Here is a 12,571-nt window from a genome sequence, read left to right on the forward strand (position 1 = left end):
ATGTGGAGGTAGCAGCCTTTTCCTAAGATATTTCTATCCCACCGTTGTGTCTAGAGGGTACTTGGATCCCCCTTTTAACCAATAGTTTTTCCAGGACTCTACCTTGATCTTTTTGGCGAATCCCAGGGTCATCGTAGGTCGATTTGAGGAGGAATTAGTCCTCATTCGAATCTTCGAACCTTGACTTATGGGCCGACCTGCAGCCATTGAGGCTTGTAATAAAAAAGACGAACTAGTGCCCATCAATAAAGCCCAAGGCCCAAATACTTACTTAGGTCCTTTTAGTTCCCACAATTTCAAAATAAGAAAATTTGAAAAGGAAATTGTAAGATTTTGTGTGTGTGTGTGTGTGTGTGTGTGTGTTCTTTATTTTCTATTTTTTGGTCAATATTTTTTATTTTTTGAGAAGCTTTTTTGGTTAATATATAAAGTTCTATTTTTATTAAATTTTGTATAATTTAAGTTTTTTAATGACCACCCTAGAAGACATTCGTGGAGTAAGATTTTTCTCCAATGAGTGCAAGCTCTTAACTAATAAATTAATAAAAACATGGACTATATTATAATTAATATTTCACTTATTATCCTATGAGAGACTTTTTTTTTTGAGAAACTCCTATGAGAGACTTGAGTGGTAAAAGAAATAATAAAAAAAGAATATTTAATATAAGTTGTAAAATAATAAAGTACTTGATACTAAGGGTCCGTTTGAATAAAATTTATTATTGAAAACTAAAAACTAAAAACTGAAAACACTGTAACAAAATAATTTTTAAATGTGTGAATAGTGCTGTGTGATTCATTTTTAATTATTTTTTTCTGAATAAAGTGCTTGTGGATCCCATAAATAATGCATGAACAGTAACTTTGTTTTCCGCACAGTGTTGAACAGTACCAGTTACTATTCATGAACAGTAACAGATACAGTGAAAAAGTTGTCTGCAAAAAAGAAAAAAAAAAAAAAGAAAGAAGCTGAAAATGCAAAACTCAAAACGCATATCCAAACTCTCACTAAGGGTCTATTTGAATACCGTTTATTTTGCTGAAAGCTGAAAACAATAAAAAATTATTGTTCACAACGGAGTTAATGTTCATAAGCCTAAATGCACTGTTCATGAACCATGAATAGTGCTATCCATAAAAAAAAAAAAAAATATATATATATATATATATATATATATATATATATATAAAAAGGCAAAATGCTTTTCTACTATCAAAACGCTCATTAAGTATATTATAAAGTGTTCTCATAAAAAAAATAATAACAATATAGGATGTTAAAGTAGATAAAAACAACTTTTTTAAATTGTTAAAAGTTAAAATTTTTAGTTCATTATATTTGATATTAGTTTATAGACTCAACTTTTAACTTTTATATATGTACATTATTTTAAAACATCACTTTTTTCCTCTTTTTTTTTTCTTTTTTTTTTCAAATTTTTCAATACACAAACATACTTAACACATTTACAACCAAAAAAAAAAAAATTCAACAAAAAGTTAAATGAGCTAGCTGCAGATGAAAATCCTTGTGAATGACTGATAGATGACTCTCACCTCACATCAAAAAAAAAAAAAAAAAAGACTCACCTGGAGTGACTACGACTTGAAGTAAATATTAAATAGTCTTCAATTTGATAAAGCAGCAGTCAAAGCCTTAAGAGTTAAGACATAGGCACATGTGGAGGAGAAAAAAAGAGGTAAAATAAAATTATAAAATATTAAAATATTAAACCTTCTTATGTTTTTGAATTAAAAAGTTAAATGGGATTGCTCCTTTTTTTTTTTTTTTTTCTTTTTAATGGATCCAAAGATTAAGCCCACTTTATGCATCTTTCAAAAAAAAAAAATTTTTAACGTTCTCTTTACTCTGTACTCTGTACTCTGTACGTCTCCCTCTTTCTCTCTTTTTCTAGCTTTCCCTATAACTATTCTCTATAGCCAGCCAAACGCTCTTGCAGGAGCGACCGTGAAAGATAGAGAGATCTCTCTCCATTTTTATCCCAAGAAGTGAGTGTCTCTGTGATCTCTCTCGATTTTGTGTAGTATTTTAGCTTGTGAATTGTTTGAAAATAGAGCTGTATGTTGCTCACTTTGCATATCAGGTTTCATTTGAAGCATGCATTATGTAGTCAGTTAAACCTCTGCTACAAAACTTTGTTTATAGTATGGCCACGTACTTTTATTTGATGTGTACGAAATTGTTTTAAAATAGCTTGTTTAAACGCTAAATATCAATCTTTCACTCTCTACAGTTATTTTTCTAAAGAATTTATTAATCATTCCTTTTAAGAAAGTTTTGATATAAAAATATAAAAAAATAATGTAAAAAATTATTTTTATATTTCTTTTTTTCTCATAAAAAATTTATAGTTTCTAAAACAATGCCTTAGAACATTGGTTGACTTTTTCCCTTTCTTATTATGGGTTTTCTTTTTATGCACAGGCAACACTAGTTTGAATTATCAATTATGTTCAACATGATCAACCTCATTCCACTATCATTCCTGTCAAAAATGGGTACGTATGACATTGAAATACACGATGCAAACGTTAAGGTAAGCATAGTCGACAATAGTGCTTTGGTTGATGCTAAGATAAATGAGTTAAAATCTTCATTACAAACTTCACAAAGGCATGTGGTTGGCCTCGACATTAAGTTTGCGGAAACGACCGGCATTGGTGACGATGGATTTTTTTCAGCTGAATATTATTTACCTGTAGGCAAGATTTTGCTTCTTTGTGTTGGGACTGATTGCTTGATGATCCAATTACCTGACTCGATGGAGGTAACTGATACCCTCGGGCAGTTTCTGTCTGACGAGACTATTTGTTATCTGGGTACCCAAATGAGCGTGAAAGTTGGAGAACTAGGCCGCCTTCATTTTAGTAAACACACGCAACGTGTGGATTGTAAGACAGGTGTTGAAGTAGGCTTTTTGGCTGCAAAAATTCTGAAGAAAGGCAATGTTGACGAGTATGGATTATCGAAGTTGGCAGGCGAAGTTGGGATGGACATAGAGGAACCAATTGGTGCATATCCTGACTGGAATGCAGTAGCGTTCTCAGATGAAGAGGTCAAGTATGCAGTGCACAATGCCTATACTTCTTATGTTATTGGGAATAAGCTCTTGGATACGCTCTAAGCCTCTTTAAGGCCATCTTGTTTAAGGGTTTGACTGCTTTGATTATGTGTTGTTAGTGTCCACATTATAGCTATATATATATGCTAATGCTACATGTGATTTGTTATTTGTGTATTCGAACTACTTTAATGAAATTATGGTTGTGTTTGGTTTGTTGTAAATCATGTATATTAATTAGTTGTCCTGTGGTGGAAAAAAATTAGGTGAGCTCTGTATCTCCAAAATTGTGGAACAACATAAATCTAGTTCAATTGAAATCTTAAATGAGTACTGAATCATCATTGATTATCGTTTTTCCTTAACAACTTGAGCTCTCAATTTTTGTAACCTAGTTTATTTTACTTTATTTTCTTTAAAAATTATATATTTTTTATTTTACTTTTCTCACTTACTTAGCATAAAAGTTACCAAAAATTAATGAACTATTCCCAAATGCAGTTACATAGTTGGGATCAAGATATTTATGCCTATAACAGTTGATGAAAGCCAAGCACGTGTAACACGTGCTGAAAGTAAACTTCATAACCATATTTTTGTATCAAGATAATATAAGTTCTATTAGTAAAAAAACAATTTAAATACTTTGCCTAAAGTTCATGAAGATGAAGTCTCTCCATTTTCCAATAGGGAATGTAAATATATATGGTTTGGATTCATTTGATCACTCGATTCTATGTAAATTAAATCCATCAAATTCACCTAGGCTTGATGAATTTAATTCCTAGCAAATTCACCTAGACTCAGCCTCCATATAAACATCTTCATGCAAACAAGAGGCGCAGTAGTTTAAATGATTTCATCATGATAAACAACCAATTACCTGTAGCTCTCCAGTCAAAATTGGGCCGTAACTATGAAATTGTAATAGATGGTGAAAAGGTTAAAGTAAGTGTAGTCAATAATTATCGTGTACTCAGTTGGAAGATTGATGAAATAAAGTCTTTGTTACAAACTTCACGAAGCCGTGTTGTAGGTCTCGACGTTAAGAGTGTCCAAGACCTAGACAAAAAATCATTTGTGGTACAAATGTTGGTTCTTTCTGTTGGAACTCGTTGTTTGATCATCCAATTTCGCCATACCAAATACGCTCCCGATACTCTCATCAAATTTCTTGCGGATGACACTATTTGTTTTGTGAGTACAGGAATAGAAGACGAAGTTAATTTTGTTCTACACAATCGACATAATTTAGAATGTAGAACAGGCATTAAAGTTGGTCATTTTGCTTCCACTCTTCCAGGGTTCTGAAGAAAGCCAGCATTGTGAAGTATGGATTAGCAGAGTTGGCAGGCGAAGTTGGAATGGATATTAAGGAACCAATTGGTGGAAATGCTTCAAAGTCAGTGGATTTAACAGCATTCTATGCTACATGGATGTTAGGTTTCAAAATATATGTGAAGAAAATAAATTACTTATTTTGTTAGGTGTGACCATATATACACAAGAGCCTTGTATTAGGTGTGGTTTCATTTTAATAAACGTTTAATTTGATCATGAATGATGATAAATTAAGCTCTGTCACAGGTTTCATCTTTTTATCTCTTCTCTTCTTTTTCTTTTTTTTCTTTTTTTCCCTTTCAAAAAGTGACAAAAGAAGGTTTCAAAACCTAATTTTCTCTAATAGAATAAATTCGATAATGTCACAAAATTACAAGATTCATGACCTTTTGTTGGAGTTAAGAGAGTCACAATCCATTGACAAGATGGATTATGCTTAGAAGTTTCTGGGAACAAGATTTTGGTTTGTCTAAAAAGCGTATGAATCTAAAAATAAACGTTGGTGGAAGCTTAAAGGAGCCCAACCTAGTAAATATTAAATTGTGCTATGAACAAAAGTAGTAAAACCAAGCTTAAGCAATCCCTGATAAGACCAATCTTCAATGAATTCTCTTTTGAACTTGGGTATTACATGGAATACCATCAGTATACCAAATACTCGAGAACTTCCATCACTTCTTCGCTGACCCTCCAATTAATTAATTCATTGAAGTAAAAGGTTTTACGTTTCAAAGGTGTGAACTAGAGTTGATGAAGTTTTTTATAGGTGAAGGCAATATTCTTGGATCTAAAAATGGTTGTATGTGAATAAATGTACCACATGCAGGCTGCGTTTGTTTTGGCAGTAAACAACTTCTGGAAATTATTTTACATCATCACGTGTGTTTGGATACACATGTAAAATATGGTCAACTTGAAAATGATTTCCTTTGACCGTAAAATACAGCCTCTTCCAATGGAAAATCATTTACAGTTTTATTTTACCTTCAAACAATTTCCAGAAACCACACCTAAAGAGAGAGAGCTCGAGCACATTCCTCACACAGTCCAAAACTCATCTCCAAGCTCACCTCAGCCAAGCTCCGGCCAACCCAGATCGTGCCGCCCCACAGTCCAAAACCCATCTCCAAACCATTTCCCATGGTCCAAAACCCATCTCCAAATCATCTCCAAACCATTACCTTCAAATCATTTCCAGAAAAAAAAAAAAAAAAGAACCAAACCAAAATCCACTCCAACGCCATGCAATCTCACCGTCCGAGCCGTGACTCTCACCGTCCATCAATCAAAGATCTACTCCAACGCCGCATGATCTTGAACCCAATCACCCTCGATAGCACGATCTTGCCTCCGCCACGCGATCTCGCCTTCACCGTCGATCACGCGATCTGGCCTCCACCACGCGTCTCGCCTCTGCCTTCGATCGCGCGATCTCGCCTCTCTCTCTTCCTTCATGTGGTACATTTATCGCATGAGTATCTCCAAAAGCCAGTATATAAATGTATAAGCATCTAATGATATCTTGTGCATCCAAATTCCAAAATATTTGAAGTTTTGTTAGTAAAAATGGTGGCAAATGGCAATAAGCCCCACATGTGCATTTAATTAGTTACCAGAGTTACACATTTGCACGAGTTTCAGTTAATTCAACTGGTAAAGTTTCTAATATTTGAATAAGAGATCAAAAAGGATGTCATAGGTTGAAATTCTCTATAAAAAAAAAAAAAAGAAGTCGCACCTTTACACCTTAAGGTTAATTATTATGCACTTGTATGTGAGATTGCTTTTGAGCTTTTATGTCAGAAGCCCACCATGTTGGCTTGCAAAGCTTGTGGTACCAAGGCACAAGTTATGCCTTTTACAGGTTGATGAAATACATTGGTGTCACACACGCCAGACTAAAATTCAGTATTTCTTTTGTTCTCAAAAAAAAAAAAATAGCACCATATTTTTATTATGGATAACAAAAGTTGAAGTGTATATATGCGTGTTTATATAGAACCAAATTTAAGCATGTGTATAAACTCAAAAAAAAAAAAATTTAAGCATGTGTACCAAATTCGTACAGAAATTCCATCACTTCATCACTCAACTACTTCTAATAAAGTACTTGATACTAAGTGTATTATAAATTTAGGTGTTCTCATAAAAAACAATAATAATAATAATATAGGGTGTTAAAATAGATAAAATAATTTTTTTAATTATTAAAAGTTAAATTTTTTTAGTACATTTATGTTTGACATTAATTTATAAACTCAGTTTTTTTATGTACAGTATTTTAAAACATTACTTTTTTTTTTCAAATTTTTTTTCAATACACAAACATACTTGACACGTTCACAACAAAAAGTTTCAACAAAAAGTAAAGAATTACGCTACGATCACATATTGTAGTGAGTTATGGCACAATATTGTAGCGATTTACGTGGTCTTAGCACCACTCAAAAGTTAAATGAGCTGTATGCAGATGAACATCCTTGTGAATGACTGACAGATGACTCTCACTAGGTGTGACTTCGGACTTGAAGTAAATATTGAATGGTCTTCAATTTGATAAAGCAGCAGACAAAGACTTAAGAGTTAAGGCGTGGGCACATGTGGAGGAGAAAAAAAGTGGTAAAAAAATTATAAAATATTAAACCTTCTTATTTTTTTTAATTAAAAAGTTAAATGGGATTGCTACTTTTTTTTTTCCTTTTCTTTTTAATGGATCCAAAGATTAAGCCCACTTTATGCATCTTTGAATCTCTTTTTCTTTCAACGTTCTCTTTACTCTCTACTCTGTACATCTCCCTCTTTCTCTCCTTCTCTCGCTTTCCCTATAACTGTACTCTATACTCTATATCCGGCCAAACGCTCTTGCAGGAGCGATCGAGAAAGATAGAGAGATCCCTCTCCATTTCTATCCCAAGAAGTGAGTGTCTCTGTGATCTCTCTCTATTTTGTATAGTATTTTAGCTTGTGAATTGTTTGAAAATAGAGCTGTATGTTGCTCACTTTGCATATCAGGTTTCATTTGAAGCATGCATAATGTAGTCAGTCAAACCTCTCTCATAGAAGGCTTTCCAGTAACATGTTTGATATGTGCTACAAAATTTTGTTTATAGTATGGGCACGTACTTTTATTTGATGTGTACGAAATTTCAATCTTTCACTCTCTACAGCTAGCTTTCCAAAGAATTGTAGTTTTTAGTGCTTGAAATGAAGAAAGATCAAATTTGGTTTTAGTTCTGTGATTGGTTGGCTTATCAAATTTGTTACTGTTGACTTGAAATAGATATTATAGTTGCCACCAAAATGATTTATACTTCCATGTCAATTTTTATGACCCGTTATTCTTATTGGCTCTGGTTAACAGGTGCCTGAGTATTTATTAATCAATTATTTTAAGAAAGTATTGGTATAAAAATATAAAAGAAAAATGTCAAAAAATTAGTTTTATATTTCTTTTTTTCCTATAAAAAGTTTATAGTTTCTAAAACAATGGCTTAGACCATTTGTTGACTTTTCCCTTTCTTATTGTGGGTTTTCTTTTATGCTCAGGCAACGCTAGTTTGAATTATCAATTATGTCCAACATGATCAACCTCATTCCACTATCATTCCTGTCAAAAATGGGAATGTATGACATTGAAATACACGGTGCAAACGTCAAGGTAAGCGTAGTCGACAATCATGCTTTGGTTGATGATAAGATAAATGAGTTAAAATCTTCATTAGAAAATTCAAAAAGGCATGTTGTTGGGCTCGACATTAAGCTTGCTTTAAAGAACGACATTGGTGAAGATGAAGTTCTTCAAGCTGAAGATTATTTACCTGACGTCAAGATTTTGCTTCTTTGTGTTGGGACTGATTGCTTGATGATCCAATTACCTGTCTCGATGGAGGTAACTGATACCCTCAGGCAGTTTCTGTCTGATGAGACTATTTGTTTTCTGGGTACCGAAATGCGCGATAAAGTTGTAGACCTACGCCGCCTTCATTTTAATAAACACGCGCAACGTGTGGATTGTAAGACAGGTGTTGAAGTAGGCTATTTGGCTGCTAAAATTCTGAAGAAAGGCAATGTTGATAAGTATGGATTATCGAAGTTGGCAGCCGAAGTTGGATTGGACTTAAAGGAACCAACTGGTACACGTCCTGACTGGCATGCAGTAGCGTTCTCAGAAGAAGAGGTCAAGTATGCTGTGCACAATGCCTATACTTCTTATGTTATTGGGAATAAGCTTCTGGATATGCTCTAAGCCTCTAAGGCCATCTTGTTTGTGGGTTTGACTGCTTTGATTCTGTGTTGCGAGTGTCCACATTAGAGCTACATATATATATGCGCTAATGCTACATGTGATTTGTGTATTCGAACTACTTTTTAATGAAATTTCTGGTTGTGTTTGGTTTGTCGTAAATCATGTATAATAATTAGTTTGTCTTTTGGGGGAGGGGAATTAGGTGAGCTCCATCACTCTAAGAATATCTCTAAAATTGTGGAACAACATAAATCTAACTTAATTAAAATCTTAAATGAGTGCCGAGCCATCATTGATTATCATTTTTCCTTGACAAACTTGAACTATCAACTTTTGTAAGCTAGTTTAACGCCGTGACAGGCGAAGTTGGAATGGATATAAAGGAACCAATTGGTGAACGTCCTGGCTGGAGTGCTAGATTTTTCTCACCAGAACAAATCAAGTATGCAGTGCGCAATGCCTATACTACTTATGTTATTGGGAACAAATTGGTGGAAATGCTTCAAAGTCAGTGGATTTAACAGCATTCTATGCTACATGGATGTTGGGTTTCAAAATATATGTGAAGAAAATAAATTACTTATTTTGTTAGGTGTGACTATATATATATATATAAGAGCCTTGTATTAGGTGTGGTTTCATTTTAATAAATATTTAATTTGATCATGAATGATGATAAATTAAGCTCTGTCACAAGTTTCTGCTTTTTATCTCCTCTTCTTTTTCTTTTTCTTTCTTTCCTTTTAAAAAGTGACAAGAAGGATTCAAAACCTAATTTTCTCTAATAGAATAAATTGGATAATGTCACAAAATTACGAGATTCATGACCTTTTGTTGGAGTTAAGAGAGTTACAATCCATTGACAAGATGGATTATGCTCAGTAGGTTTTGTTTTAGTTTTAGTTTTTTTTTTTTTTTTGAGATTTAGATAATGTTTAGTTCGGGAATATGAATTAACTTGAATTGTTATGATACTAAATCTCATGTGATAAAAATTCACTAGAACTAGAGCCTATGCAACTTATGTGTCACGAATCAAAAACCATTAAAACAATGTAACTTTTGACTTTCCATTTTCCTTAGTTATTGAAGACTCCATTTTCCAATGGGAATATGCTAATATGGTCTAGAATCATTTGATCACTCAGCTCAATGTAATTAAATCTCATTGAAAAAAAAAAATTAAAAACCCTTCGAATTCACCTAGATGAATTAATTCCTAGCAATAAACTCGCCTTGATTTTTTGTTTTTTATTGAATAAATTCACCTTGACTTGGCCTCTTCTTCTTTTTTTTTTTCTTTTTTTTTTTTTATACCAAATAAGACTTGGCCTCTATTTGGTTTGGTTAGGACAAAACAATGACCAATACCATTAGTAACTGTGAAAAAAAATGATAAAAATTTTAGTTGTGAAGTAACCATCATGCCAAGGGTGGCTGCTACTTTTTATTTCAAATGATTAGGGTTGATTACACTCTTTTTTTTTTTTCCTGAATAAATTCACCTTGACTTGGCCTCTATATTTTGATTCTAATAGGAGCCGTATGACCAAATATAAACATTGGCAGAAGCTTTAAGGCGTCCATGCTAATAGTATTAAACAAACCAAGTTTAAGCAATCACTGATAACCCAAACTTCTATGAATTCTCTATTGAACATGGATTTTACTTGGAATAGCTCAGTGTACCAAATTCTTACAGAACTTCCATTATTTCTTCACTCACCCTCCAATTCATTGGAGAGAAAGGTTTTGTGTTTCAAAAGTGTGACTAGAGTTGAAAAGTTTTTCATAGGAAAGGCAATATTCTTGGACCGAAAAATGGTTGAGCTCAAAGACCAACAGCCGGTTGAGACTTGACCCTTGAGACTTGGGAGTGCCTTTTGAATTGGGAGCGGTAATTGCTTTTAAGTTTCTTGGTTTAAGTTTTTTCGGGATTACACAGAAAATTTCCAATGAAAAATGCGAGCTCAGCATTAAGAAGGCCACCATGTTGGCTTGCTAAAATTGTGGTACCAAGGTACTGACAGCTGAGCAGTCCAAGCAGCTCACCATATTTTTATAACTTCTTCTTTCTTTTTTTTTTGAGAAACCAACTTGCTTAGCTTTTAGTAAGATAGATTGGCTGAATCAGCCAGAATTACATCATAAACTGGTAATGGAAGTGGAACAGTCTCCATCCACACAACAAAATCAGAAAATTTTGAAGCATGAATAATCACAAGTCACAACCATTCTAACAGTGCAACTCTTGACTTTCCATCCTTCAATTAATTCCCATAAAAAATTAAAAAAATTTAAAAAAAAAAAAAAAAAAAAAACCCCTTTCGGATTCTCCTACATGAATTAATTTCTAGCAATAAATTCACCTTGCCTGGACCTTTTCTTTTTCTGATAAATAAATTCACCTTGACTTGGCCTCTATATAAACATCCCCAGGCAATTTCTTTCTTTACTTGTAGTTTTCTTGCTAGTACAAGAAGCGTTGTTTTGAATATGTGGCGCCTGGGGAGCAAACTTTCAAAAATAGGTTTACGTGAAATTGAAATAAATGGTTCGAAAGTAAAGGTATCTGTGGCCGATAATTCTGCTTTGGTTGTTACTAAGATTAATGATTTGAAGTATTCATCAAGTGAGAGGCGTGTTGTTGGACTCGACTACAAAAATACGCCAACAGGCAAACTGTTGGTTCTTTGTATTGGTGCTCATTGTTTGATCATCAAATTAAGCTGCTTGGACTGTGTTCCTAAGACTCTCAGCCAGTTTCTGGCTGATGAGACTTACTATTTTCTGGGTACAGGAATGAGTAACATAGTTCAAGCACTACAAAAATACTATGATATACAATGTGGGACAGGCATTGATGTTGGTTATCTTTTTGCTAGGATTCTGAGGAAGCCCAACATCGAGGGGTATGGATTAAAAGAGTTGGCTGATGAAGTTGGGATGCATATAGAGCAACCAGTTGGCAAATGCCCAAATTGGAATGCTCCAGTGTTCTCAATGGAACAGATCAAGTATGCAGTGCACAATGCCAATACTTCTTATGTAATAGTGGACAAATTGTTAGAGTAATGTGGACTCCTATTCCGAATCTCCGATGATGATGATACGTGAGTTTCGGGTTCCAAACTATTTTTGAATAAGTTTATGTTTGTCTTAAACATGGTTTAAATCAAAGTGAATGTTTATTTCAGCAGTCTGTCATCTTATCCATAGCATAATTTTGACCTCAACGACAATGTAGATTTCAAATTTTATTTTTCTTGAGATAAATGCATATGAAGCTTAAATTCAAGATATTAAAATTCAACGTAATATCTACAAATTCCACTAATAGAGCAACAGTTTATATAATCGAGCATGTTTCTTTTTTTCTTTTTTTTTTCTGTTATGTCTTTTTTGAACTAATTAAATTTTTGAAAAGAAATTTAACATTCCGATAGTTTACTGAGAGTTTCAAAAGCCAATGAATTATGCTCAAATGATCTTTGTTTTCTTATGATACTTCCACTCCAAATATCAAAGTGTAAATAAACTCTTGGATTGAGATTTAAATCCAATGAGAGTTTCAAAAGCCAGTGAATTGTACTCAAATGATCTTTGTTTTCTTATGATACTTCCACTCCAAATATCAAAGTGTAAATAAACTCTTGGATTGAGAATTAAATCCAATCAAGAAATTTCTAGAGTTTGTGGCAGCTAGGAGAGCAGTCCTTTTTGTTCAGGAAATAATTGGACCTGGTGACTCAATTTTGAAGGTGATTCAGACCAGAGGTTGTCGTTAATGTCTTTGAATTTAGACTTTCAGTTAAATAAAGATTAATTTTGACTTCCTGGAAATTGTCAACAAATTAGCAGAAGCTCTAATGCCAATTTATTGAGATAGTGGAAGCGT

The 12,571-nt window shown here is 33.4% G+C and overlaps 3 protein-coding genes across 5 annotated transcripts; all 3 read left to right on the plus strand.

Moving 5' to 3' along the window:
• Nucleotides 1-1,895: 1,895 nt before the first annotated feature.
• On the plus strand, nucleotides 1,896-8,833 carry LOC142627413 (uncharacterized). 3 transcript variants are annotated; one of them, XR_012842839.1, is made up of 2 exons: nucleotides 1,896-2,013; nucleotides 2,450-2,520. XR_012842839.1 is itself a non-coding variant. In XM_075801269.1 (2 exons), the coding sequence occupies exon 2, from the start codon at nucleotides 7,999-8,001 to the stop codon at nucleotides 8,671-8,673; it is 675 nt and encodes a 224-aa protein (XP_075657384.1). In that variant the 5' UTR covers nucleotides 1,974-2,013; nucleotides 7,974-7,998; the 3' UTR covers nucleotides 8,674-8,833. The 3 variants fall into 3 exon arrangements, 2 of the variants coding, with proteins under 2 accessions (XP_075657384.1, XP_075657383.1); XM_075801269.1 differs by lacking the exon at nucleotides 2,450-2,520 and adding an exon at nucleotides 7,974-8,833 and having other exon boundaries at nucleotides 1,974-2,013; XM_075801268.1 differs by lacking the exons at nucleotides 1,896-2,013; nucleotides 2,450-2,520 and adding exons at nucleotides 7,158-7,344; nucleotides 7,974-8,833.
• Nucleotides 2,520-3,149, plus strand: LOC142628356 (uncharacterized). The gene has a single exon (XM_075802470.1). It carries the CDS (start codon nucleotides 2,520-2,522, stop codon nucleotides 3,147-3,149), a length of 630 nt encoding a protein of 209 aa, XP_075658585.1.
• LOC142628357 (uncharacterized) lies at nucleotides 3,951-4,397 on the plus strand. Its single transcript, XM_075802471.1, has one exon. It carries the CDS (start codon nucleotides 3,951-3,953, stop codon nucleotides 4,395-4,397), a length of 447 nt encoding a protein of 148 aa, XP_075658586.1.
• Nucleotides 8,834-12,571: the final 3,738 nt, after the last annotated feature.

Source organism: Castanea sativa, chromosome 3 (genome assembly GCF_040712315.1).
Source record: "Castanea sativa cultivar Marrone di Chiusa Pesio chromosome 3, ASM4071231v1".
Lineage (NCBI taxonomy): Eukaryota > Viridiplantae > Streptophyta > Magnoliopsida > Fagales > Fagaceae > Castanea > Castanea sativa.